Source organism: Rhamphochromis longiceps, linkage group LG15, assembly GCF_057381845.1.
Source record: "Rhamphochromis longiceps isolate RC_006_pf linkage group LG15, R_longiceps_female_GT1.1, whole genome shotgun sequence".
Taxonomy (NCBI): domain Eukaryota; kingdom Metazoa; phylum Chordata; class Actinopteri; order Cichliformes; family Cichlidae; genus Rhamphochromis; species Rhamphochromis longiceps.
The window spans coordinates 10,758,948-10,785,004 of NC_140571.1; the positions used below are offsets into that span (position 1 = coordinate 10,758,948).

At 41.5% G+C, this 26,057-nt stretch overlaps 1 protein-coding gene across 2 annotated transcripts in view; it reads left to right on the top strand.

Moving 5' to 3' along the window:
* Window positions 1-2,322: 2,322 nt before the first annotated feature.
* Window positions 2,323-26,057, top strand: part of nhsl1b (NHS-like 1b) — a 101,152-nt gene continuing 77,417 nt past the window's right edge. Inside the window, exon 1 of one of the 2 annotated variants that reach the window (XM_085381802.1) lies at window positions 2,323-2,874. In XM_085381802.1, coding sequence (XP_085237928.1) covers window positions 2,553-2,874 — 322 coding nt within the window. In that variant the 5' untranslated portion in view covers window positions 2,323-2,552. The remainder of the gene's footprint in view (window positions 2,875-26,057) is intronic. The other variant, XM_085381805.1, reaches the window with a different exon arrangement.

The following is a 26,057-nucleotide window of genomic DNA, read 5'->3' on the forward strand; positions in this document are numbered from 1 at the left end:
CATCGAGGACATTTGATTTCACTTTATCACACTTTAGTTTTTTTTTGTGTGTGGGTGTGTGTAAATGCAAAGCAACTTTAAAGACAGAGGCGGAGTATCTTGCAAGCCAGTTAACCCTCCAGTGTTTGCAGAGCATCATTATTTAATGACTCCTGCCTCCAAATCCGTTCAATGATTTGTGCAACAGAATGTCACTACTTGCGGCTCACACAAGCCGTAAACGTCAAGAAAGTCCCCGTAACCTCAAATGTGATGTGTTTTTTTTTTTGTTTGTTTTTTTTTTTTGTTCGTGGCTCATCAAAGGGTTTGATTTGAGATGTTTAAGCCTTGTATGTAAATAATTCTATAAATGATGTTTATGTATGGGTTTTTAAATGTGGAAGAAGGCTGTGGGTTTTTTGCGAATGAATGCACTGTAGTATGACACGTGCATTTTACCCCGAATGAAAGTCCAAAACTTGTAGAAAGTACGAGACTCCCTTAACATAAAATTTCATTTTTTTTGTATGGTTTTAATGTTTGGATCTCTTATGATTTGCAAGATCTTTTTGGGCATATATTTAATCTTGATTAAACGTATCTTCATCTCTATAATTGTCTGCTTATTGCTGCTTGCTCTGGTTTCTATAGCACCAAGGCGTCAGCAGAAAAAGCACAAGTGGATGTAACTCATTTAATAAGAAGACAGTGCCGGTTCACTCACAGTTGATTACCCATGTGCTTGATTTGCAGCGACACAAGCTCATGGGTCTTGCCTCCCAGTAGTTAAGTGGCGAGAAGATTTGTATTTTAAACAAACAGAGGATACGGGAAATGTGAGGACACCAAAAAATGGCCTTGGAACAACACGCCACTGTCAGGCTTGTTCCTTTTTCCACCAGTAGTAAATGTGTCATCCTCACGCTGCTTTCCTGTCAAACACAATTTGTGCTGAGGGAAGGACAAATGCGGATATTGCTCATGCCTGAGAGAACAATCCACTTAACTTTGTGTTTTCTGTGTATGTGGGGTGTCTCAATATTCAGAGCGGTGGGGGCATAAATCCAACATTTCACATGCAAATATTGAGCAACGTGCTACTAAACTATTGCCACATAGAACATATTGAGTAATGAGAAAACGGTGAAAGTGACAGGAATGCTTGCAACTATGCTGGGAGTTGCAGTATTCACTAAAAGACACCAGGGGGCGCATTAATAGCTAGGGAGCAGAGACAGGACTTCATCCACTGAACTTGTGGCCTGTTAATTTTAAAAGTGAGTTGAGGGGATGGTGTGCCCTTGAAAAGAGCTGTGAGGAATTTAAAGAGCAGATATGGGAATGTCAGATGGTGAACAGAGGAGCTGGACAAACATGCCATGTGCACACACTGAGGTCATAAATTACAGACAAGTGTTCAGAGAATGTGTTACCATGAGGTTATTTTAAATGGTATGAAAAAAACTTATGTCTGTTTGCTCTGTAATAACTGTGGGCAAATTCCCCTTTAAAAATAAATGTGCAACAGACAAGAGAAACATTAGCGAAATAGCAAGAAAATAACATGACTACCTCAAAGTATCCAGACTACGCTACCTACATATCATTTTGTTAACGCTATGATTTTTGACTTGATGACTTTCATGAATATGAGAAACTGAGAAACGATCCGAGACTTACTAACTCAAAATAGCTAAAAATGTAAGAAATTGAAATAAACTCTAGAAATTATAAAATACATATAATTACATTTGTGTCTGACAATCTCGACATATTCAAAATTAGTGTGACAGGTACTAGCTTAAAATGCTAAGACCATTTAAGCTGACTCAAATTTTGAATTTATGGATGGCATTTTTTTTCAGTTGCAGAAAAACGAAAATAATAAATTAATAAAATGAATGTTTGTGTTCGACAGTTATTTATTTATTTATTGGGGGGTGGGGGGGGGGTTAATGTACTTATGTAAAGTCAGGGTTAGGGTTGATGAGAGATTTACTAACTCTATATAAATATATATATATATATAATAAAAAAAAAACTAAGTATAAGACTTATTAAGTCAAACCATTTGAGAAAGATTTTAATTTTGATTTCAGATAATAAATAAATAAATAAAAAATACGATCCAGGATCTACAGCTTCCAGGTTTCCTGCTCGTTTCCTTCCTTGTTCCGTTTTCTGAAGAGCTCCGGTCCTTGTTTTGTGACAGGCCGCTCTCTCCGGAGGGAGGCAGGTAAACTCTGCGCTTCTTTCTGGCTCCGGCTCCACTCGCTACAGGTGGTTGTAGTATTTTCCGGGTTTTTATTTGTACTTTTCCCTACTTTTCCTTGTGATTTTTTTTTCTTTCCAGCCTGCACTGTGTCTGGTTGAATTTGAATAGACTTTAGGAGGCAACGTCTGCAGTGTACAGCAGCACAAAGTCCCCATGCTTTGAAAATCAGAATATGGCGGGATTCAAGGATTATTCCTCAACCGCGGGGAGGGAGTTCGTGTTGGGTTTGTTTTAAAGCTTTGTTTTTCTCGGCGTGAACACTTTTCGGTCCCGCTGGAGTTATTGGTATGAAATAAATATGCCCTTTCACCAGAGGAATATCGAGCCCCGCCGTGTGAGCAGGCTATCGGCGAAGAAGGATGGCTGGAAACCCAGGGAAGAAGCCGGCAAACGCAAACTGCGAAAACCCGTTTTGTTCTCATCGCTGGATGAGGTTGGCTGTCATACGCTGACTAACGTAATACATCAACTTTCCGACCTTTCCCGACATGCCAGCGACATCTTCCTGGGCATCGAGATGGAGGCGGGGATGGTGTTTAGAAGATCCTGCAGGATCGAGGAGCGCCTGCAAATTCTGCAGGATGAAGTCCACAAGCTTGATCCCAAGAAAGTGAAAATCCGTGAGTCTGCACTGTTGGCCACTTGTTTTTGTCCCTCTTACTCTACTGATCTTTCGGCTCCAATCACTTTAGCTTTCTATGAAATGCTTACAAGCCACTATAGAGCACTAAATGAGATCCAGAGACATGCAAAAATGCATGCAGTGAGTTCATATTTGTAGATATGATGTGCATGTTATGTATGATTCGAGAGTTTAAATATGTCTGTGTGAGAGAGGTGCGTCTACCTTCTGGCTTTTCCTGTTATGATAACATGCGCAGTAGTGTGGAGAGGTCCAAGGTGACTGTCATGATTTGTCTTTTTAAAAGAGTCAAAGAGGAGTGACCACTGACTCCTGCCCACATGGCTTTATTTGCCTGATTGGGACTTATGTTAACAGGGGCATTGTGTCAGAAATGATGGATATCCTCTCAACATACTGGCCATCTGTATCCAGGTTCTCAAAGGGCACTGAGATCCCAGGAGACCCTTCACCTTCCTCATCTCTCCTTAATGTCCATAAAGCTGATAAACACACAGACAAGTGGAAAATCAATTTCTTTACTTTTAAAGTTTTGTGATTTGTTTAGCCTGCTTTTATTAAAGCTCCCTCCTTTAGGAGGGTTAAATATTAACTGAGACTGACTCATGCTCTGGTGACTGTGCAAGCAAGACTGAGAGATAGGCCTGCTGAGCTGCATACCTGAGGCAGAGCCTTTGAATGACTGCATATCTGCCTCTCGACACCTATTTAAGACTCTGTTATGTGGTAATGTGTGTAAACCCAGCAGTTAAGGGATCATGTTTTCTATTGAGTCCCTGCCTCTTTTTCTTATCTAACTTGCTTCCGAAATGTATTGCAAAGTAGTGCTGGGAAGATTGGTGCAAATTCCTCTAAACCCAAGTGAAAGAGGAGGATTTCATCTCTGACTCACTCACTTTTGTTTCCTTTTTACTGTCCTTCCTCCTGCATTTGATCTGCGTCTGTCCATCCTGCCTTGTGTCTAAATATGACTCACCCTTTGTCACACAAACACACACAGGTTCAAAAGTGACTGCAGAGAAATGATAAGCCGAACAGGCAGACAGATCCCAGACGGAGGTGAAGGGGTGTAGGGGTGCCCACTACATGACAGCAACCAGTCCCAGTCATGACTCGACTGCTCCCATTTTCTGTACCTGTTGGAAGTTTTGATGCGGTTTTAGGCGGGACTGGGAGCTCTTTCTGAAAGGGTTTGTCTCATTTAAAGACCTGATTCATCAGAAGCCGAAGACGAGGTGTGAGAGAGTAGGCTGGAATGCGGTGTGTTACGTCGCGATCTGCAGTTCCCACACGCCCTCAAAGCCGTGTGTTAGGTTTACAGAAGCGCTGAGTCTAGATTTATTACAACGCAGACACTGAAGCTCAACGCCAGCTTTTTCCACACATGGAAACACCTGTATTTTTTTTTTTTGAAGTGCCCTCCAGCGTTAATCCATGAAAAGAGTCCTGGATCTGAATATGCCAGAACACCTGGCAGAGTTACTTTGAATTTGGTATTTGAATAAAAGTTACTGTGTCATGCGCATGACTCCAGGAAACAAAGCATTCTTTGCCATGTTGTGCTATTTTACAGCTGTTTCTCACTGGTTTACAAAGTGAGGAGCGGCTGTTAAATGACAGTGTTTAGAGTTGGTGTTTACCTCAAATCCTTGATGAGACATAATGGTATGTTGCTTGTTGGGTAGTGCTGACTACCCAACCCTGAGGAATGCACTGTATTACATAAATTTACCAGCCTGCTTGTAAATATCTGCGGCTGGTCACCCTGTTGTCTTCTGCTCCTGTGGCTCAGGGTTCCTACGCTAACCTCAGAGCTCTGAGCCAGATCATGTTACTGGTGAGGGGCATGAAGAGGGGCTCTTGTGCACTGAAAAACTGACATTGAAGGAAGGGCGAAGTAAGAGTGTGTGTGTTTGCGCACTCCTACCTCTACACTCAGTGTAATCAGTGGCAGTTTGAACAGAGACATGATAGGAAAATGGGATTTCCTCATTGTGTGTATTTTGTCTGCTTTATTCCACTGTTGATCCATGTGTTCTGAAGGAGCGGACCCCAGAGCAAAGGTCACAGGTCATCTTCTCATGCCTCAGCGGGGAACACCTGACACTCAGAGTCAAGAGTTTAAACAAAGTCTAGTTTGGTTAGCTTGGATTTCTGCTGGCTGCCAACAACAGCCACTCCTGCTAAGTTTGGCACATGGATCTCGTTTGCTCCACCCTGGTGTATTACTTGTATTAAGTGCAATTGTATTAATAATATTAATAAGGCTAATGCCATGGATAGTAGAAATAAAAACAGTTTCAAGTCCCTTAACCATGCTGTTTGTTCCAGATGAAGATGTATTATTATGCCTTAACTAATCCAAACATCTATCTCTCTAGCTTTCTCATCAATACTTGATTGTTTTGGAGCTCATACTGATACACAGACTCATAAATACAGTTCAAGTCAGACACCGTTCATTGACAGTATCCCTCCACTACCTATTTCCTGTCATTTCTCCCCCTTCATCTCTACAACCCATCTTTTGTTCCTCATGAGAAAAGTTCGACCTTGAGAACCACGCCAGACTCTGCTTCCCCCAGAGGTCTGTGCACTTCTGTACACCAAGTAGCCATCGCTGTGATGTCACAAGCTTGACTTTTACTTGAAGTATGAATTTAGCTACATATTAGAAACGTATTCTTTTCTGCCAAATATAACTCTGGGTAGATTTGGGAGTATGCTATTTTAATGTTAAAAGTAGGTCATACTAGTGAAGGTTAATTGGAGAAAGGAGAAACTTGGGGCCTTCTTTTGTCAGTTAACTTGATGCCCACTAGCGCGCGCGCACACACACACACACACACACACACACACACACACACACACACACACACACACACACACACACACACACACACACACACACAGAATAAAAAAAAAAAAAGCATGTTTCCAGCTGACCTGCTAATGTCTACAGTCCATCTTGTCTCCCATACACACACTGATATACATGTTAAGTGCTTGGACATTCCTCCTCCTATCCCTCAGATATTTATAGGCATAGTCTTTGCCCGATGCTCTTTCATGAGTAGCAATGTATGCTATCATGTTTAGGGTGTGTTGCTATGTTCAAGTGGTTCTTCTTGTGTTGGGAGGGGGAGTTCATCCTCAGAGTGGGACTGCAATCAGTTATTCAGATAATAACAGTGGAACTGCTTGACTGACATCAAAGTTGCATCCATGTCAAAAGCCAACGAACAACAAATTAGTCGTGCCTGGATAAACTAATTGGTGTTTGTGGCTTTTTTTCTAACCCTCTTTTCCTGTTTGCCACACAAATGCACACTCACATGCACAGCCCTGTTTATCCTACCTCAGTTCTCCCTAGTCACTATTCACTCTGGCCCACTGTGGTCCCCTTCATTCATCGATAGAGAGCAGTCATTACGCAGCCAGAATCCACAAGTCGGTTCCCACGGCGCTCGTTCCAACGCCGGCAGCCTGGCCTGGTTCTAGAGGTCGACCTTCTCCCATCAGGAACAAAAGAGATGGGTCGAAGAAATGAAGGGAAAAAGTGAGAGAAAATGAGTGGGAAGGGGCTGTGGAAGTGGAGGGATATTGCCAGTGAACTGTGTCTGACTTGGACTGTGTGTATGAGATTGTGTGTTTGAATCTACAGGCAGTGCTCTCTCACGGCTCCAATACATCCCTGGATTTAGATACATCCCATCGACTCAGTGCTGTCTTGCAGTTTCTTAAAACATAATCTGTCAGAGACAGATTTGCTGTTGATGGTGGGAGACAGTCGAGTTAATAAGGAAACAGCTAAATTTAGATTTGTGTATATGCGAGCGCTGCCCTGACTGTGTTTAACCCCCGATTCGAGCCACAAGATCATTCTTACAGTATACAGTAGTGTATTTTATCACTTATTTTACACCAGTAGAAGATGATAGGCCTAAGCTGGTTTTCGCATTTTGTGGTAATCTGGTTGGTTAATGGCTCCGTTTCCTGGCCGCTTCTCCTCCTCACTTGTGTCACTCAACTGCAGCTGTAATAGATCTAGTTATTTCCTGAGCAAACCACATGTCATGAGAGACCTTACTTATATAAAGTAATAAAAATATCACATCGGTGTTGGAATGGCAACAGATGAAAGCCCTTATAATCTTGGTTGATTTGTATCTCCACTTGTGAAAGTCCAAAAATATCCTTGAACTGGTGGATATGTTTGCGATTACAGTTTTGCTAATAGCAGATGCTGCTTATAGCACCTTTTTTCTTTTTCTTTTTTTTTGTTTAAAGGTTTTTTGTTTCCGTTTCTGTCTCTAAATATAAACTTAACTAAACAAACTGATAAGCTGGATCCCAAATATTCACTAGATGTACCTTTTCAACTTTTTGTTAACACAAAAAAAGAGAAAATATTCAATGGTTGTCAATTTTCTGGGTGGCAATGCCTTGTTAATGTCGGGAGAACGTCCAGACTGCTTCAAGCTGATAGGAAGACAACAGTAAGTCAAATAACCACTTGTTGAAGAAGTTATGCAGAAGAGCATCTCTGAACGCACAAAGCAGATGGGCTACAGTAGCAGAAGACCACACTGGGTGCCACTCCAGTGTCAATGCCACATCCTACCAGAGTATTGTTGCTGGTCACATCCATCTCTCTATGACACAGTGTGCTGATTGGATAACTTGTAACTTGTTTGGTGAACATGACAATGATGTCACTGTCCTTGAATGATCTCCACAGTCACCAGATCTCAGTCCAGTAGAGCAGCGGTCCCCAACCCCCGGGCCACAGACCCTAACTGGTCTGTGAGTCATATGGTACTGGGCCGTGAGAGCTGAGGCATGGGTGTGAAATTTATGGTTTTCAGGGTTTTTTCTTTTTGTTGTTATTTTTTTAAATCGTTTTTATTGTTAACTCGGTTTCCCTGGGTCTTTTCCCGTGTCTTATGAATAAATCTTTTTTTTTTTTGTACTGGTACTGGTTTTCTTATTTATCCGCGACACCTTAAAGGCCGGTCCGTGAAAATATTGTCGGACATAAACCGGTCTTTGGCGCAAAAAAGGTTGGGGACTTATGCTGACGGCAGTAAACTTAATTGGATAAATCTACTGTTGAGATTTCATTGTTGCTGTCGACACACAAACATGCGAACATCTCCGCAATCAGAGAGCACCACATGATGGACTTATAGGTTAGTAAGTCGGCAATTGAGGGTGCTGTGGGGTAATCCAGGGTTTAACCAGCATGCAGGGAGATGAGCAAGATTTAATCCCCACTGTCGTGACCTCTGCCTGACAGGATGCAGTGGGACATCCTCAGGGTTGTGTGTGTTTTTGTGGTATTTTTATTTTCATATATCTGTTTTGATGTGTGTATTTGTACACTCAAAGGCCTTTACACAGATGCATTACATTTGGACCGCTGCTGGAAAATTCAAGTCGAGGTCACGGTCGGGTTTTTACACAGCTATTGTTTTTAGAGGAAAAGTGTCACAAATAGCCTGATGTTTGTTCCCAAATGTATTTCCTACGGAGAGACAAACAAAAGCTGAACCGTCAGCAGATCTCAAGTGAAATCCTGTGTTTGCCTCTAGACCACAGAAACTAAATATATGCAAATATACCTTCTTCTTTTTTTTTACATGAAATATTGCAAAACATTTTCACAGCTTCTGTGTGAGTGTAAAATGACATTTCAGCAAATTTTCAGCGGCTCTCCTTTTTGCCTCAGCTTTCCCTTCCTCTGTTTTAAAGTCTCTTCCTCGCTCACTCCCTTGCTCTCGCTCTCTTTTCCTGTTGTTTCATATGGTTTCCAGACCTTTCCTCTCTCATCTCTGTCCGTCCTCTACTCTTTGATGTCAACCCTTATACTGCCATGCTGACCACAACAAAGACAAGGACCACGCTCACACTCTCGACTTTCTCTTTTTATAATCAGTTTTTGTCACGATCTTTTCTCTCTTCTTATCTTTTGTTTTTCCTCCAGCTATCCTTTTTTCCCCTTTAAAGCATGTGTTCCTTTTTAAATGTGTTTAATGCTCATTCTTGCCTTTATTTAAAATTTATTGTTGTAATTTTATATTATATAGTGGTTAAACAGCTGTTATTACATGCCTCATGACTGACTAGCTGACTTACTGACTTACTGATCTTCAGATAATCATTGTTTACAGTAGCTTGAGTTTTCAAGATTTATGAATACCCGGAAGAATGTGTGTATATGATGTGTCCATATATATATGGTTAGAGCTTTCACAGTGAGTAAAATAAACTCTAATAATGTTGTCCTACACGTTTTTGTCTGGCGTCCAGGGAAGCCTTTTGTAGATATAGCAGAACAGTGAGAGTAAGAGAGAAGCAATATAGTTTATTGCTGTGCATGAGTGAGATTAGTTATTCTTAATTCAGAAAAACCTACAAGATATCCAAAGATGAAGGCGTGAATTTCCTACTAAAAGTTGCGTCTTTAAATTTCATCTTTTTTAAAATCTTTTATCTTGACTCGTACATTTATGTAATACCGTGTACTGCTATCTACTGTATCCTGCATGTGTTATTAGACATTATATACTGTAAAGCAACCTGTAGAGAAAAACATGTTTGCAGTTGGTATAAAGTGATCCACAACAGGGCATATTATGAGGGTATCAACCTTGCTTTGACTTTTTTCTTTTTTTGCGAAAGGGACAACAGCTGCACAGTGGTGGCAAACCTGGTGCAGCATTTCATGTTTATTTTATGACGTTAAAGAGTAAAAAAAAGTGTCACGTAAAGCTACACAAACATCTGTTGGGAGCAAAATAAAGGATGGATTTTTATCAAGTATTAGATTGTGGTTTATCAGTGATGTGTACAAGAGGCAGACGGAAGGAAGAAGATGGGCCGACAGGGAGGCACATCCATTCCATCCAGTACATAATGACATACTGCAGCAGGTGGGAGCTCATCTAGCAGGAATATAAAGGCTATTGTTATCCTGGATCTGCACTAAAACTGCACTCAAGGCCTGGAAACGCACCATACACACATGTCTGAATGGCTGCCTGAGGAAAAATAAACAAGGATTTTCTGCCACATCTGTCACTTGTGCCACTTAACCAAAGCTCACACAGGAACACACAGGCAGAAGCATGCAGGTCGTGCACTCAAACTCTCTTAGTGGTATGTAGTGTCTATCATTAAAAGAAATAAAATGTAATGGGCCACTTGGCAGCAAATAACACTGTCTGCAGAATATAGATCACATGAAGCCAAGGCTTCAGATTAGATGCAACAGATGACTTTGGGGTAAATTGAAATATTTGCACTTTAAACCTTGCAACGGCAGAGGCTGGTGTGAACCTCCTGCTATATTTGGACTGAATGATAAGTCTTCAGAAACAGCTGTCGGCTGGCTTTTTTCAGGCACATTTTTAGTCCCGTAAACACTGGCGACATTAGCCAACTTGAATATCCTCAGCTGAATAAACAAGTTGCGGGACAAGAGGGTCATCAAGAGGGTTGTTTTTTTTTTTTTTTTTTTTTTTTTTTTTTTTTTTTTTTGTAGACTAGCTGATGTAATGTTTAATACTTGATGAACATCTCAGGATTTGTTTATTCAGACATGTGCATTGTGCAACTGACACTTCTGGTTGAACCCGTTGCTTGTAATTCATAGACCGGCAATAGCGAAATCAGTTGATAGTCTTAATAATATAAGGCTAGGTTTCACCAGCTGTGTGATGGAAAAGTTCCAGACGTGCATCAAGTGTCAGCTATGTTGGTTTGAGGTGATGACGGTCTGAGGGAAGTTGTTGGGTAAGCTTTGTAGTTTCACCCTCAGTTTTATTTGTCATATGCAAGCTCGGACAGGGTTCTTGTGTTTACTGATGCTGCTGGGAAGATTGTTAGAATGGTAAAATCACTATGTATCCTGAAGGAGCCATAGTTTTTTAAAAAACTGGATCAGGTAACCCTGAACTCTCTCTTAGTTGTGCTGAAATAGGCCTAGGCTACTGGGGGTTTCCCATGATGCACTGAGTGTTTCATCTTCATGCACCTCTTTTCACCCACTATGTCAGCAGTTCCCAACCTTTTTTGCGCCACAGACCAGTTTAATGTCTGACAATATTTTCACGGACCAGCCTTTAAGGTGTCACGGATAAATATAACAAAATAAAATGATACGACCAAGACAAAAACTGTGGTATTTTGTAAATATAATAATAAACGCGAATTCACTGTGTAATTGTGTAACTTTATTAGCAGCGTCCTCCTGAAATGCACCAACAACACTGAGAGTAACATCCTCCTCTCTGCCCCTTAACGCTCTCTGGTTGATATGGTAACACTTAAATATTTCTTTCAAAATAAGACACAACTATAACACAGGAAAAGACACAGGGGAACCGAGTTAACGGTAAAAACCCCGAAAACCATTAATTTCACCCGAGCCTCAACTCTTGCGGCCCGGAAACAAACAGCTCACGAACCAGTACCGGTCCGTGGCCCGGTGGTTGTGTTTATGCACCACTTTGAATTTAATCATTAGTTATTATTAATCTCGGTCTCTTCCACGGTGTCTATCCCCCCTTGACTCTCACCCCTAACCTGTCACGGCAGATGGCTTGCCCTCTCTGAGTCGGAGGTTACTTGATACTTGCTCACAGGAGGTTGTGTGATCGTTGGGATTTTCTCTGTACTGTTGCACGATCTTTACCATACAAAATAAAGTGCCTTGAAGCAGCTGTTGTGATTTGGCGCTACATAAGTACATTCAATTATACATTACATTAGTCTGCCTTGGGAATCATTCCATATAACGGCCTTCAGTTTCATTATGCCTGCAATCTCTAATTATTTGTATAAAAAAAGTCTTAATTATGTATTATATCAGGAACTTTTCTCTTGATTGTTTTTTTTTCTAATGTTTATTTTTCTTTTCTTTTTGTCAGAGCTGTAAGATAATGTGCCACCTTCCTGGCAGTGGTCAGGAGGTTCATTGTACATACCCCACTCCCTACTTTATGGCTCCCTTTAGTGATTACATTATGCGGCTTTGGTTATTGCATGTTTGTCTGGTGATTGTATGGTAAACAATGGCCTGTGCCACCTTACTCGTCACTGTTTCCATTAGACCTATATTGACAACAGAGCACAATAAAGCGAAGAGGCTTGCTGAACTGCAGAGTTTAGTAGAATCTGCTGATCACTTTGACTTGTTTTTTTTTTTCCTTATTTTTTGGCTTTAAACTCTTTAACGCTTGACTTTCCTGATGCCTTTGCCGCCACCTTAAAGAGAAGTTGAAGTAAACAAAATTCAAGACGTAACGTGCAGCCATTACCTGGTGGATACCAGCATACTTTAGGTTTACCCATATTCCTTTGAGTAAACCTAAAGTATGTCAGCTTAATGTTGGTAAAGATCATAAAAAATCTTCACCTTGTCCTGTTAGACTGAACAGTTATGACTGTCTTGACTCATCACCATAAATATCTAAGCTCACCCTGACCAATTTTACTGGCTCATTTTCACCACCCACAAAATCGCCAGAATTGTTTATCTTTCTGTCTGATTAGTCACTGAGATGTATGTGACTTAACATGAGACTGTTCTCTCTCTCTCTGTATGGTGTTTTTTTGTTTTTTCACCTTGTGTGTGTCATCGTAGTAAAATGTTTTCCCAGGGATGCCTACTGTAGTGGAAATTGCCACAAATGTAGGACTGAGAACTTTGACAGGTGTTTACACTGGAAGTCTGGACTGATTTTGTCGATATGATAACATCACAACTTTGGCAGCTGCAGGACTACTGAATTTTTTTCAGTGAAGTTTCCTATTCCCTCTCAGATAATTAAGTATTTGGTTTGGAAGTCCTCTCAGACTGCAAGCTCAAACTCTCAAACAGTTAGAAGAAAAATTCCTGCGAGTGCAACAGGCGTAAAGATGCATAGTGAGAGTTTTGAGTTGTTTTGTTTACTTCGGTAATTTCTTTTCAATTAATTACTCAAATGGGCATCGGTATGAAGCCTTTGTTTTTCCTTCTTTTGCCTGAAGCACTTTCTCGGCTCATCATTAATCACCGTCTCGCTGCAGAAGGCTCCATGGTGTTTGCATGTGTGTCTGAGAAAGTGTGTGTCACTGTGAAATATGACATACTCCATAAAGGAATCCCCATTGACTACTGAATCTTCCTCTGTAGCAGCTTTAGCTGTCTGCCTCATCCACAGAGACCTCATTGTGCATATATGTGTGTGTGCCTTCACTTAAACTTATTTGTGCTCTTCCAGTCTTCCATTCATCAGTATTAGCGCAGCCTGGTGATGGAGTGGTTAACACTGTCACTTCACAACAAGAAGTGACAACAAGAAGGCTGGCTGGGGGCTTTCTGCTTTGAGTACATCCTCTGGGTACTTTTTCCCAGAGCTCTTTCCATGCATTTTAGGCTAATATTGTTCTAAACTGGCTATGGATGTGCAGTAGGTATACGTTTGAACAGAACAAAATAAAGTGTTGTATGAGTGTATGGATAAAATGTGACTTTTTATGTGAAGTGCTTTGTCAGTAAAAATAGAGAAGCACTATATAAATTTGAGTACATTTACACTAAATTCTCTGTTTTACCAAGGCTACTACATGCACACCATTGTTTTTCTTGTGACATTACCAATAAGTTTGATGTGTCACATGGCCCTCTTCCTATTGTATCCAAGATGGCCGACATCTAAATGGCCACCATGGTCACCACCCGTCTTGAGGAGTTTGCCCCCTCACATATACTAATGTGCCACAAACAGGACTTTAATATCACCAACCATTCCCATGTTATTAAGATGTATCCATATAAATGGCCCACCCTGTACTATGGATGTTTTCTTTTTAGCACTGTGTACCTCCTTGCAACCAATTTCCTTACAACTTGTGGTTGCCAAGCAGTCGGTGACGAATCTCTAAGCCTCGTCTTTGACAAACAACTTCATAATGACTGCTAACAACCTCCACCAACCACTTGCCAACCTGTCAGGCTTTTTTTCTTCTTCTTGCAGCTGATGGTTTGCAGGGGTTGCCGATCAGTGTCTCGGGCTGAATAACTGTGGCCCAACAAACAGCAACAGAAATTTGTTTATTGTTGTGATTTTGTCTGTTAAACATGAAACTTGCCTAAGGAGGGAAAATGAGGTTCGGGGACTGGTTGCAACATGTGCTGACGTCTATCAACACTCAGAAAAGAATAATAACTTGGATAAACACATGTAAACAATAAGGCACTGGCCTTGAAGTGGTAATGTGGGCTCTCAATTGTGCTTTTCAGTACATGGTTTGTGGATCATAACTCACACAAAGAGGAAATAAAACTAGTGCTAGACATGCACAGTGATCGTCCTTGGGCATAGGGATTCACTGTTCCTCAGTAAACCTCAGCATGTCAGAACACTCAGCGTTATTAATGTTAATACTTGATGATTATGAGATGGTGTATTTATTCTGGTTTTTGTTGATACTGTTCTGTTTGACTCGATCACACCTTCACGAGTTTGTTGATAAGTTGCTTGGAGACAAAACAAGGCTCTAATTGTGATTAACCAGTGCACAGATTTGGTCTTAGCGTGGTTGGCCACACACAGCAGCAGAACGTCCTCGAGTCAGAACATCTGTTAAGTGAAAGTGGATAGAGTAAAGGACACGGCTTGCTTCCACGGTCCGATTAAATGTTTCAGGATTGTTGAATTATTGACAGAGAGAGCCACTGAGAGAGCAAGGGACCGAATTTATTGATTGACTTTACAAAAAAACTGTTGAACAGTGTACATATTCACATTCAAACACACACAACAATAGTTTTGTCCAGGTGTGTGTGTGTTTGTGTGTGTGTTCAAAAGAACAAGAGAGGACATTAATCGAGGCCCTCCCTTGCCACACAGTGAGAAGGGATTTTTTTGGAGTCGGTGACGGGGATTATGGGGAATATTATTTCATATGGCTACAGAATGGTTAATCTCCTTAAGCTCTGCTGGAGTCTGCACACCCATTTCAGTTACTGCCCATTAACGGAGGCTCCATGTGAAGCTGAAAAGACCAGGAAACAAGGGTGTGTGTGTGTGTGTGTGTGTGTGTGTGTGTGTGTCCATACAATACCTGTTGGTTTATAAATGTTGAAAGACGGTTAGAAACATGAAATTACGGATAACATTAATTAAAGGATCCTTTTAATTATGTTGATATTTGAGCTTGTTTTTAATGCAATAGTAGTTATGTTAAAGTTCTTGTGAGGTCATGTGAATGGCTTTCTCTCATGTATTTCAACCACATTGTCATTCAGGTGCTGTTGCTGTTGGCTCAAGCTTTTCTCTGTCCCACACTCTGAGGTTTACGCTGGCTTCAGAAGGGGGCAGATTATAAATACAAACCTGCTTTTTTTTGCTTTCTAATGAGATTCTTAGACTCAAATTTGCCTCCTAATCCAAAAGTGCCCTGCTCAAACAGCCTTTGCAATGAAGTGAAAGCCTCTTGGACTTGAATGGTCAAACCTTTTAGGCACTGATATGTGTTTTGAAGGCTGCTGCCAGCTAATGTCCTGGTATATTGACTCAGCTGTGTTTTTGACCTTCTGTCTCTGTGTGTGTGAAAGGAGTGTGTGTGTTTGTGCGTGTGCTTCAGTGAGACAGGCTGTCACCGTCATAGCTGTTTGATTTGGTGTGTTCCCTAGTGTCAGGTAGTTTTTTTTTTTTTTTTTTTTTTTGGAGTTATTATTATACACAGGTTGCCAAATAGATACTGACGCAGCTTCCAGAGAGTGGACACCACTCACACACTTCACTTTAGTTAATTCAGCTGTATCCCTGATCTGCCTGCAGGAGAAGTGTCTGTGGAAAACGACTGTAAACATGTGAACTGTTACAATAGCAAATAGTAAGTTAATTATGGTAAAAACATAGACGGTATAAAATATGCCAATTAACAGACTAATATTTCTGCCAAATAACAGACTAATAAAAAAACTAGAATTTCAACATCAAAAGTGAAAAACTAATTTTTTGTTCTATACTTAATGTGACCAGATGTCCCTCTTTATGTGGGAGTGAACTGGATTTTATTCCTTTCCCTCTTGTCCTACATCTTGAGATAATGTCCCACATTTTCAATTCAATTCAATAAAACTTTATTGATCCTGAAGGTTGGCCCCGAAGGAAATTGGGTAATTGACCGGTTCTCCACTTTTCTAAAGTCTGGCTTTTACTCGATATATATGAAGGGAAGTCTTTTAATTACAGTCAGAAGATCATGTACTCATCAGGGAAAGTTACAATTTAAAAAAAAAATCCAAAATTTGCAGATGTTGGTGAGTATGATGACAACTAGCACAAAGCAAATTATATAATCAATATAATCTGAGAAATCTGAGTTCTTTGTCTTTTTCTGTTCCTGAAGACAGGAAGTATGTAATTGGTTCTTTTAATTGCCATAAATTTATTTTAAATTAGTTCAAATTCAAATTCAAATTTTATTTGTCACGTACACAGTCATACACAGTACGATATGTAGTGAAATGCTTGGACAACTGCTCGTGACCTAAAGAAAACAAAAAAAGGAAAAGGCTATGAATAAGATAGGAAATAAATATGTGTTGATGTGACAGGACCATGACAGGTCCTGCGTGATGTGAACTCCGAGGTATTTGAAGCTGTCCACTCTCTCCACTGGGCACTCGTTGATGACGGGGGTCTGGTAGTTCCTCTCCTGCTTGGTGCTGAAGTCCACTATCAGCTCCTTTGTCTTACTGACGTTTAGAAGGAGGTTGTTCCTCTGGCACCAGTTCTCCAGATTCCTAATCTCCTTCAGGTAGGCCGTCTCGTTGTTATCAGAGATCAGGCCCACCACGACGGTGTCGTCAGCAAACTTGATGATGGTGGTGGAGCTGGTAGTGGCCACACTACCAGCTAGTTTATGTTCAAAACATGTCAGCCAGTAATGGAAAATGCTTGGTGCAACTTTAAAATTCCTACAAAAAGTAATACCAATAAAATGAAAGTTGGTGGTGCTGCATCCCGTTTCTTTACAACAGAGATCTGGTAAGTTGCCTGTCAGGCGTGTTTTCGTACAGAATCCTGCAGAGTAACAAATGTTTTCATACTGAAAGAGTCTGGAGGCACCGTGGTCCCAGCTGTAGGTTATGAAGCAGACTTGTGGTACCGGTGTATCAGGTAACTGTTATTGTGCGCCTGTCAGTGGTATCATAAGGGCTGAAGTCACCGTAGCCCAGTTTCACTCGTGTTGAGTTCATTGGTGATCGAGAGGGATCTGGTTCCTACCTCAGAGCGCTTTTGTTTGTTCAGTGTGTGCATGTTTCAGGTTGTGCTGTAAGTGTACACAGACGCGGTGTTTTTGTGTCATTTTAACCCCCTCCTCTTGTTTTCTTTAACTTGATCACGTATGGTTCCAGTGCAGGTTGTATTGTGTTTTTGATAGCTAAAACAGTTAACTTTTTAACTGCCTGTGAGAAAATGCATCAGCATATAACAAGACCGAGAAGAGAGAGAGGATGTTTCACCTTTTTAATTACTTTCTGTGCTTATTTGTGTGCAAATGTCTAATTTCTTTTTCCTCACTTGCGTCTCTTTCTCGGTTCTTAGTGAGAATGTGAGGGGTTGGGCAAATGAGTACTCCTTAGGTTTTAAGCAGCATCACTTGCTTGTAACAAAGAAGTAGTTTCCATGATGCATTTATGGAACTGGAAAATCCCAAATGATGGCAGAGTGGGAAAGATTTCCGGGTCACAGGTGGAGAGAGCACTCAAAGAAGAATAAGTTTGCATAATGAAAAGCACCCACAGTCTGCCTGTTTGCCTCCTGTGATCCTTAGATCTCTCCATCTATTGCACTCTAACACACGCACACACAAACCCACACATTCCTTCTTCGTTTGATCCGTTAGCCTCGGTGGGGCCCACAGTAGCTAAAAGGGCGGCACCACATAAAAGAAAACCCCCTCCTCTCTTCAGTTAAGTACCCTCAACCCCAACAGTGTGCTTCTACTCTCTGCTGGGATTGAGATGATTTCACCCAATCGGCTGCCTCTCCTACTGTCAGGGCCTCTTCTCCACCCCACCCCCAACCTCTTGGAAAAACTTGGGTCTAGAGGCCCAAAGGTCCTGAATGAAGCTGGAGCAGCGAGGCAGGTTAATGGGGCCGGTAAGGACTGTTGCCCTTGAGGGACCAGACCCTGAGTCCCTGAGCCCCCTGGATGTTTGGAGATGAGAGATGAGGATCTTTGTTGTGGGAAGACTGAGGCAGTGATGAGTGGTCTCGATGGAAATTGCAGATCCCCTAGGGCTGGAAGAAAAAAAAAACCAGGGAAATCCCTCAATCTCTCTCTCTCTCTCTTTTTTCTTTTTTAAATCATTCATGAAGAATCTGGTCTTTGTTCGGCATTCTATCACCCTGTTTGCTGCCTTGTCTTTCGCTTTAATATCTGCTCCTGTCAGTGTTTCTGTCTTCATTTCTCGCTTTGTCTTTCAAGTTGGAGAAACATTTATTTCTGATCGCTCTCCTGGACAAAACCTGAGTGCAGATGCAAACAAGCTTGTACTCATACTGTAATCGTGGGGTGTGTGCAGACGCTCAGTGTGTACTGTATTGCATTGTAATGTCACTGTTATGTCCTCTTCTTTGTCCACTGCTCATTCCCTTTGACTGAACTTTCCAAACCAGTCAGTCAGGCTCACGGTATTTAGCACATCTCCTCCTTCTCCTCCTTGTCCTCTCGTCATCCTCCCTCTTCCTTCTTCTCTTGTTTTGTGCATCTTTTCTTAAAGTGTTTTTTTCTGGACTGATATGCGTGCCGTTGAGGCTGACAAGTCAGACAGGGCTATACACAACAGCGAGGGGAAAGAAAAAGAGGCTAATTCCCCCTGGCAAGACCAGTGAAGTTGCACACAAACACAGGCATTCTTGGCCAGTCTCGATCTCTCCCAGCATGCTGACCATTCGACAACAGTTCCAACTCAGTGGCTCCATAGACGGAGGGGGAGCTGTGACAGGGAGCGAGCGGAAACGAGAGGGTAAAAGAGAGGAGTTGAAAAGGCGAGAGGACGGTGAAATGCAAGAGGATTAAAAAAGGAAAAAATGAGCAAAAATGGGGGAATTGGAGGCTTTTAACACACACATGACAACACAGACACACAAAAAGGAACTAATGAAGGCATTTTATTTGACTTTTTTGGACACATTTGGAAACTTGGAAAACATTTACACGCTATTTATAAAACTGCTATCGTTGCAGCCATGCTACACTTCATAACTATACACCGCAGCTATGAGCCCCTTGTTTTTTGGATTTATGAGCACAATTTTAGCTGCCTTGTTTCTTTTTTCACATTGTTTTACTTGTGGGATTAAACTATGTAGGAATTTCGGATTTTAAACAATTTTTGTTGATGGAAGCAAGAAGGAGAGGGGGGAAAGTGGGAAGGGTGAAAGGGAGGGACTAGCAGGGAGTTTATGGTAAACAGGCCTAATAGCATAACTGGGTGTCCTAATTGGTCAGGGATGAGTGTGCATTGTTCATGTATGTGTGTGTTGGGGAGAGAGAGTGAGGCTCTTCAGGAAAACAGCTGTCTGAGTGGCTTCTTAAGGCTGGGGGCATTAGGTCGGACGGAGCCCCCTTAACTGGCTAAACCGTCTAAACACACACACCCCTGTCTCTTCACCAGATGGGAACCCAGCCCAGTAGGCTTTTCATGTGGTTGCGGGCTCAGGGAGTGGATGGGAAGGGAAGCGGTTTCAGGAGCAGGGAGGTGACACACGAGGTCTGAGCAGTTCTCCTCCTCTCCTCTCCTCCTTGTTTCATCTCTTTGTTTCAACCAAACACTTTGAGAAGTCGGGGTTCATATTTTTCAGGGGCTTGCAGTGACACAGCGGTTCGCGGTTTGGACTCGACCCCAACAGTTTTCCTGTTGCTGCCAGAGTTTGGGCGGAGTGCTTTGGGTGTAGTTGACTAAGTTTTGCCACATGTGTGGTTAGGCAATTAAAGGTCGCACCCCAATACTCTGAGAAAGTCTTTCTTTTTTTTTTTTCTTGCACACTTCGTCTAAACACTGATGTGATGCATGCGCGTAGAGATTGAGTAATGCTGGAATTAATCATCTGACTTATAAATATCCCATAACTACATCTACAGCATGACAAATATACCCTTAAAAAAGCTGTTTTTGCAAAGAATAATCCTTCTGCACTGACAGATTAACCCACTGAATTTTGAATTGTGTGGAGCTACTAAAGTCTGCCAAGCTCAGCCTCTCTCACATATTACTTAATCTCTTCCCCCCATCACCCAATCCCACAAAGAAGCCCATTGTATGAGCTCACATCTACTACCGACCAGCGTAGACAGCTTGAAATGCAGTAACACCATAAGTCACATGGACACATGCGTGCACCCACACACACTAATGCACTACTTTTCTCTGGCTGGCTTTCTTTTGTGGGTCATTGGGACACTGTACATGGAAAGTGGTGACATTTGTATGTGTTTTAGATTTCCAAACTGGAAACACCTTGATGGGAATTTCATAACTGGTCTCTGGGCAACACAGAGACAGACGAGTGGAGTCTTTTGCACCTCCATATCTCTTGCAGCACAACTGGAATTAATTTGTTCTTCTTGTCTCTTTATTAATTTAGTTTCTTATCAATATGACTGATAATGATAGCAAACATTTGTAAATTTATGGTCAGCATTATTAAAACACAGTTATTAGTATCATAGTCACACCCAATCCGCTGCTTTTGCACTGTCTGCAGTTTGCGTCAGCGTTGTGAAGACACTGTATGGAGCTGACTCGTAATCACTGAGCCGTAATGGTGATGTTTTTCATTAGTTAGGCTAATGGCTATGATCTCATCGGTGGAAATGATTGCTTTGTGATGGCATCCAACACAGAGATTGCTGTTTACCTCCAGCACAGCTTAGTTTAGGCTGACAATGTAATTTTTCCAGGTATTTTGTTATATTTTTAAAGAAAAGGAAAGAGGGAAAAACAAATCCATCGGAAACTAATCGGGTGATATGGAGGTGTCTTTCTCTTTATAAATGTCTGTGATCAGCTTAAAAGAAACTTTTATTTACAGGAAATCCTGCTATTGCAATTAAGTTGCCAATGATACATTGACGTTTAAACCCCGGTCTTAATCTTATAATAGGAGACGATTTGAGGTAGAAAATCACCGGTGTTGCTGGTAACTTTAAAGATGGCTTTGTTCTATTCAGTAACCAACGACAGTTCGACAACACTCTGCACCACCCACCCTGCGGTTCAAATGCTCCCTGTCCTCTGCCTGTTGATACATTTCTAGCTATGGTTCAGCCTAAATATGGAGATTTTTCGAAACATGGACTCTTGCAAACATGATCTTTTGGGTCAGGCTGTGTGTGGCTTGTGTGTGGCTTGTAAAGCCACACACAGCCTAAACTTTGGTTTTCATAAACAGTTTTAAAAGCTGGTTTCTCTATCCAACTAAACGTAAACACAGAAATTAGTCCCCTGGGCTCTAATTATAGGACTCCTCAGTGGCTGTAGTGTTTTAGTGGGGCACTTAGGAGACTGCTCATTTTCCAGAAATCAGCTTTCCCAGATCTCAATGATGTTTGTACTGAGTACATAATTAGCCTGGCCTAATTTGGGTATCTGTGAGAATAAGACCCAAGGTGGAAAGTCCAGTTTGTGTCCTTACAGGATGCATTGATGATTTTAGGGGATAATGTTTACTTCATTCATGGACACAGTCTCACATGCACTCACTGCTACTGGTTATTGTGTTTCCAAGACTGTAGCTCTGAACTGCGGTCGGTGTGCCCCGCTACTGTGTGGTGGTGACATGTAGTGATAGGCCTTCTGTTGCTGTCTTTCCTCTGCTGCAGCCCTCCACTGATGCTGTCCAGACACACACACTCTCAGACACACGCATTGCTGCCTCATGATAGCTCAGCTGTCTCAAAGCTAGTGCCCAGTATTAAAGAAGTCTGTACTTCCTTTAACATCTTCATATTTTTTCCTTCTGTCTGCTTATTCCTTCACCTGTCTTTTTATTTCGCTAAGCTGTAGCAGTGATGGGATACAGCATGACCAAATGTTTTTAAGCTCAATCAGTGGAAAGACAGCGCAGCTTGATTTATGGTAAATACATGTGTGTGTCTGTTTGATTGTGGTTGTGTCCATAATTGAAACCCTTGTCGATTTGTTCCCATGCTGATAATAAGTGTGAATTAAGCATCAAATGATGAGGAGTGTGAGAAAAAGTCTGGTCTCACGGACACTTGTGACACACACACACACACACACACACACACACACACACACACACACACTCTGAGTGTTAAGATAAGAGTTAAAGCCCTCGGCGGCTCATGTGGCAGTGTTTTCAGTCCTGCGTGTCGGCTCAGACCAAAGCCGCTGAAGCACAATATGAATCTGCACGTTTGTACCTGTGTGCTCTTTTATATTTAAAACACATCCCTAACATCAGTGAGTCTGTTCAGAATTTCTGAAGGTACTGAGGTGTTTGTGTTGTTACTGTTTCACACACTGAGTTTATTGCCTTTGTGTCTTTTCCTTCTCAGTATTTGTTGTCATATTTGTCTTCTGCCATTTTTCCAAATTCTGGATGTTTTAGAGACAGGAAGAAGAAGAAAAAGAGGAGGAAGAGGAAATGCAGGGCGCTTGGAAATAGAAATCCTTGCTTTATGGAAACGTGCATGTTTACATGCTTTTGTGTTTCTCCGAATGCTCAGTTGTTCACAGTTGTGGCAACAGCTCTCCGGCTTTTTGCACGTACCAGATTGTTGATACGTACACTCTGCCAGGCAGAAGAAGTTAGAGTGATGTGTGGGAGGAAGAAGAATGATAAATTCAGCGATGAACAGAGATAGAAAAAGTGTGGAGTGAAGGGAGTCAGACAACGGATGCTGTGAATATGCAGATAGTCTGCACGTGACTCCGTTGCTCAGATTTATTCAACTCTCCCTGCTACCTTGCTTTGGCATTTAGGTTAACCATCTCTTCCCTGATCACATTTCAGACCATGAACCATGAGCTAACCATTTGATAGCCATACATTTCTCAGCATCCTGTGGGAGATGCCACTGTCAACTACATCCTGTTCCATTTCCTGACCCCGTCACCATTCTCCCTAAACCCCAGACCCTCGACAGCACACTCAGAACGCAGAGGAAAAATGCTCTTATTAGGACAACCGTCTCATCCAGTCGCCTGCCTTAGCATGTTCTTTGCGATTGTTTTCCAGTCCAGCCACAGGATGTGACACGTCTCTCGCCGTTGTTTCCTGCTGCATTGGAAAAGTAGAGCAGCAGTGATGAATTTGTCTGCGGAAAGGGTTAGCCAAAAAGGTTTCCGCATGCTCTGCAGGTTATGATTAAAGCAAACAATGTAAGCACCGGTGCGGAAAGTTGTTCACACACATAATTACCTCTTCTTTTTTTTTTGAGTTTATTTTATATGGAGACCAACCTAAAATTTTGTGCATAGAACAGACAAAGGAAAAACATAATAGGTGCAAAAAGTAACCACATTTAAGTCTGTCTCAATAATCAAAATTGGTTTGGTAGAGTCCCGGCCTTTTCTCTTCTTAATTGTAAGTGGTGTCTGTAATTGCATCAGGTTTAGAGGACCTCTTTGTGTACCAGTGGAGGGGATGAGGAAACGGGCCAGGAGGCAGAGAAGGAAAATGGTGACAGGATGATGGGACACTTGGGAGCAGAGGGTAAAAGTCAAGATGCTGCTGAAGAGGTGAAGAAGTGTAGAGGTGGGGAGACCTGAACCGAGCATTGAGGATGGGGGATGTAAGAGTTATTTTACATTGTCGCTGGACCAATGAAACAACATGATAAATGTGTAAAATTACAGAAAAGGAACTTCCTGTTATTTAATTGTTTATAAGTTAATTAATTACTTTGGTGTACTGTGAATAGGAGTAGGGGTGTACAGTTAAAAGTTCAAACTCTATGCACTCCTTCACATTTTCTAAAGCACATTTTCAATTCTTCGCTGGGCTGATTTTGGACCCCGGGCCTTATGTTTGACACCCCTCATTTAAAACATAAAAGTTCGGAAGGTGAGACAGGTAGTTGGGAACTTGGAGTCCCGTACAAGCTCGCTTTCTCATTGGTGGCTCAGATCAAATGCAACCTGCCCATTCTTCAAGCTTGATTGCTCAGCAGCTTAAACGCACAAAGAACCTATTTCACAAGTGTGTGTTCTTCACGGCGTATGTACCACTGACCCCCAACTTGATACTCAAAGAGGCCCGAGGACCCGCTAGAAGAGAGTGTGGACCATGCCTCATTGCCCTGGTAACAGCAGCCTCTGGCAGATAACAACTGCATCACCGTAGCAACCTTGGGGTTCAGGGGGGGTCACCACTTAGGAGCTCCTTTGAATACATCACTCCCCTCACACACCCCTTTTTCTTCATGACAGGTTTTTGATTGGCCATCGCGTGTGTGTGCGCTCCACGCGTGCAGCGAGGCGGTACAGACACTGGAGTATGTGATTTGAGCATGTGAGTGTATACAAGTCTTTGAATTGATGTTAGAAGTGAAATTGGACTTTTTGATGCTTTTTGATGGAGCATGTTAGCTGTGTAGTTATTAGATAGCATCATGCCTGTTAAAGGGATTAGGATTTGGGCCCGGAAGCAAAGGAGGAACCCCTATGCAGGTTTGTGTGTTTGATAGTTTTGGAGTGTATGTGTAGAGACAAATTGTTTGTACACACATAGGAACAAATTCAAGAACCGCGGTTGTGTTTAAAAACTCAGCAGACTTTTAATGGAATTGTCTTCAAAAATTTGCAAGAAGATGGTGTGAAGTCAGAGGCAGAATTAAAGGAGTCGAGGGAGAGACTGGGAGCTAAGATAGGAAAATAAAGGTGTGAAGAGTGTGAATTGGAAAAAGAAAGGTGGGGGAGAGATACAAAGCTGGTGGTAATCAGCAAACAGTGCAGTGTAGGCTGAGAGCTTCCTTTGTTCAGACTGTTGGTTTTCTGGGATGGGTAAAGAGAAGCTGGATTCTGAGACTAAGTTGAATAGTGGACAGAAGAGTGAATGGAAAAAGACGGAGATACAGATGCACTTGTCATTGCAGGTGAATTTGATCTATTTTCTTTCTATTTACACAGTATTTAGGTTATGTTATCGGTCACTACTGCTGTGAACTTGAATGATTAGTTAAACTGGGGATGATTGTAAGAGATTATTGAGTGAGACAGCTAAGCAGGTTGCTTCTTTTTAGAGGTCAGAGGTTGCAGCCTTTGATGCAGCTTTAACAATAGCGGCGTTACTCGGTAATAGTGTTGCATATAATTTGATATATTTTTTTAATTTACCCTTTTTTACTGTGTTATTAATCAGGATTTTCATCAGCATATGACACCTTTGAGCACTGATGATGAAACACTTGCTCTGTGTGGCTAAAAATTCACATAATTGTCATGATTTAGATACTGCGGCAATAAACTGAGTCCTGTTAAAGCCTATGTTAACACTGTCTGTATCTGCAAATGTTTTGAAGGCTATAGTTCAATTTGATATCAAACACCTTTTAATATAATTCCATAAAAGTTGATTTTTTATTAAATTTACTCAGATTGTGTACCTAATGATGTGGGAACTCCGGATGTTTTAATTAAATTTCTTCATTGTACTGTGTACAATAGAAAAAGTAGACCCTGTACATTGTATACATATCCTTTGACATGCAAAAATCTTGAGTCACGCTTCATTTCTTTATGTTTTGCTTGGAAAAAAAGAAATAGGTGCGGTGATTTATTGAAGGGTGTGCACACATGAATGGACATTCAACGCTCTTCTTTGGATGTTTCTGCCTTTTGTGTTTTTTCTCTGCTTTAGTAATGTTGAGGTCCGAGTCTGAGGAAGCCAGTCTATAACTTATTGTTACTTTTCTGTGTTCATAATTGCATCGATTTTGGTAAGATCTCCAACACCACTGGCTGAAATTCAGCCCCAAACTACAACAGAGCCTCCACCGTGTTTTAAAGATGGCTGTAAACACTTATTGCTGTACCTCTCTTCTGACCTCCTCTGTAAATATTGATGACAGTTAAGCCAAAAATGTCAAATTAGGTTCAGTGTGTTCCTTTTTCTTAAGTAT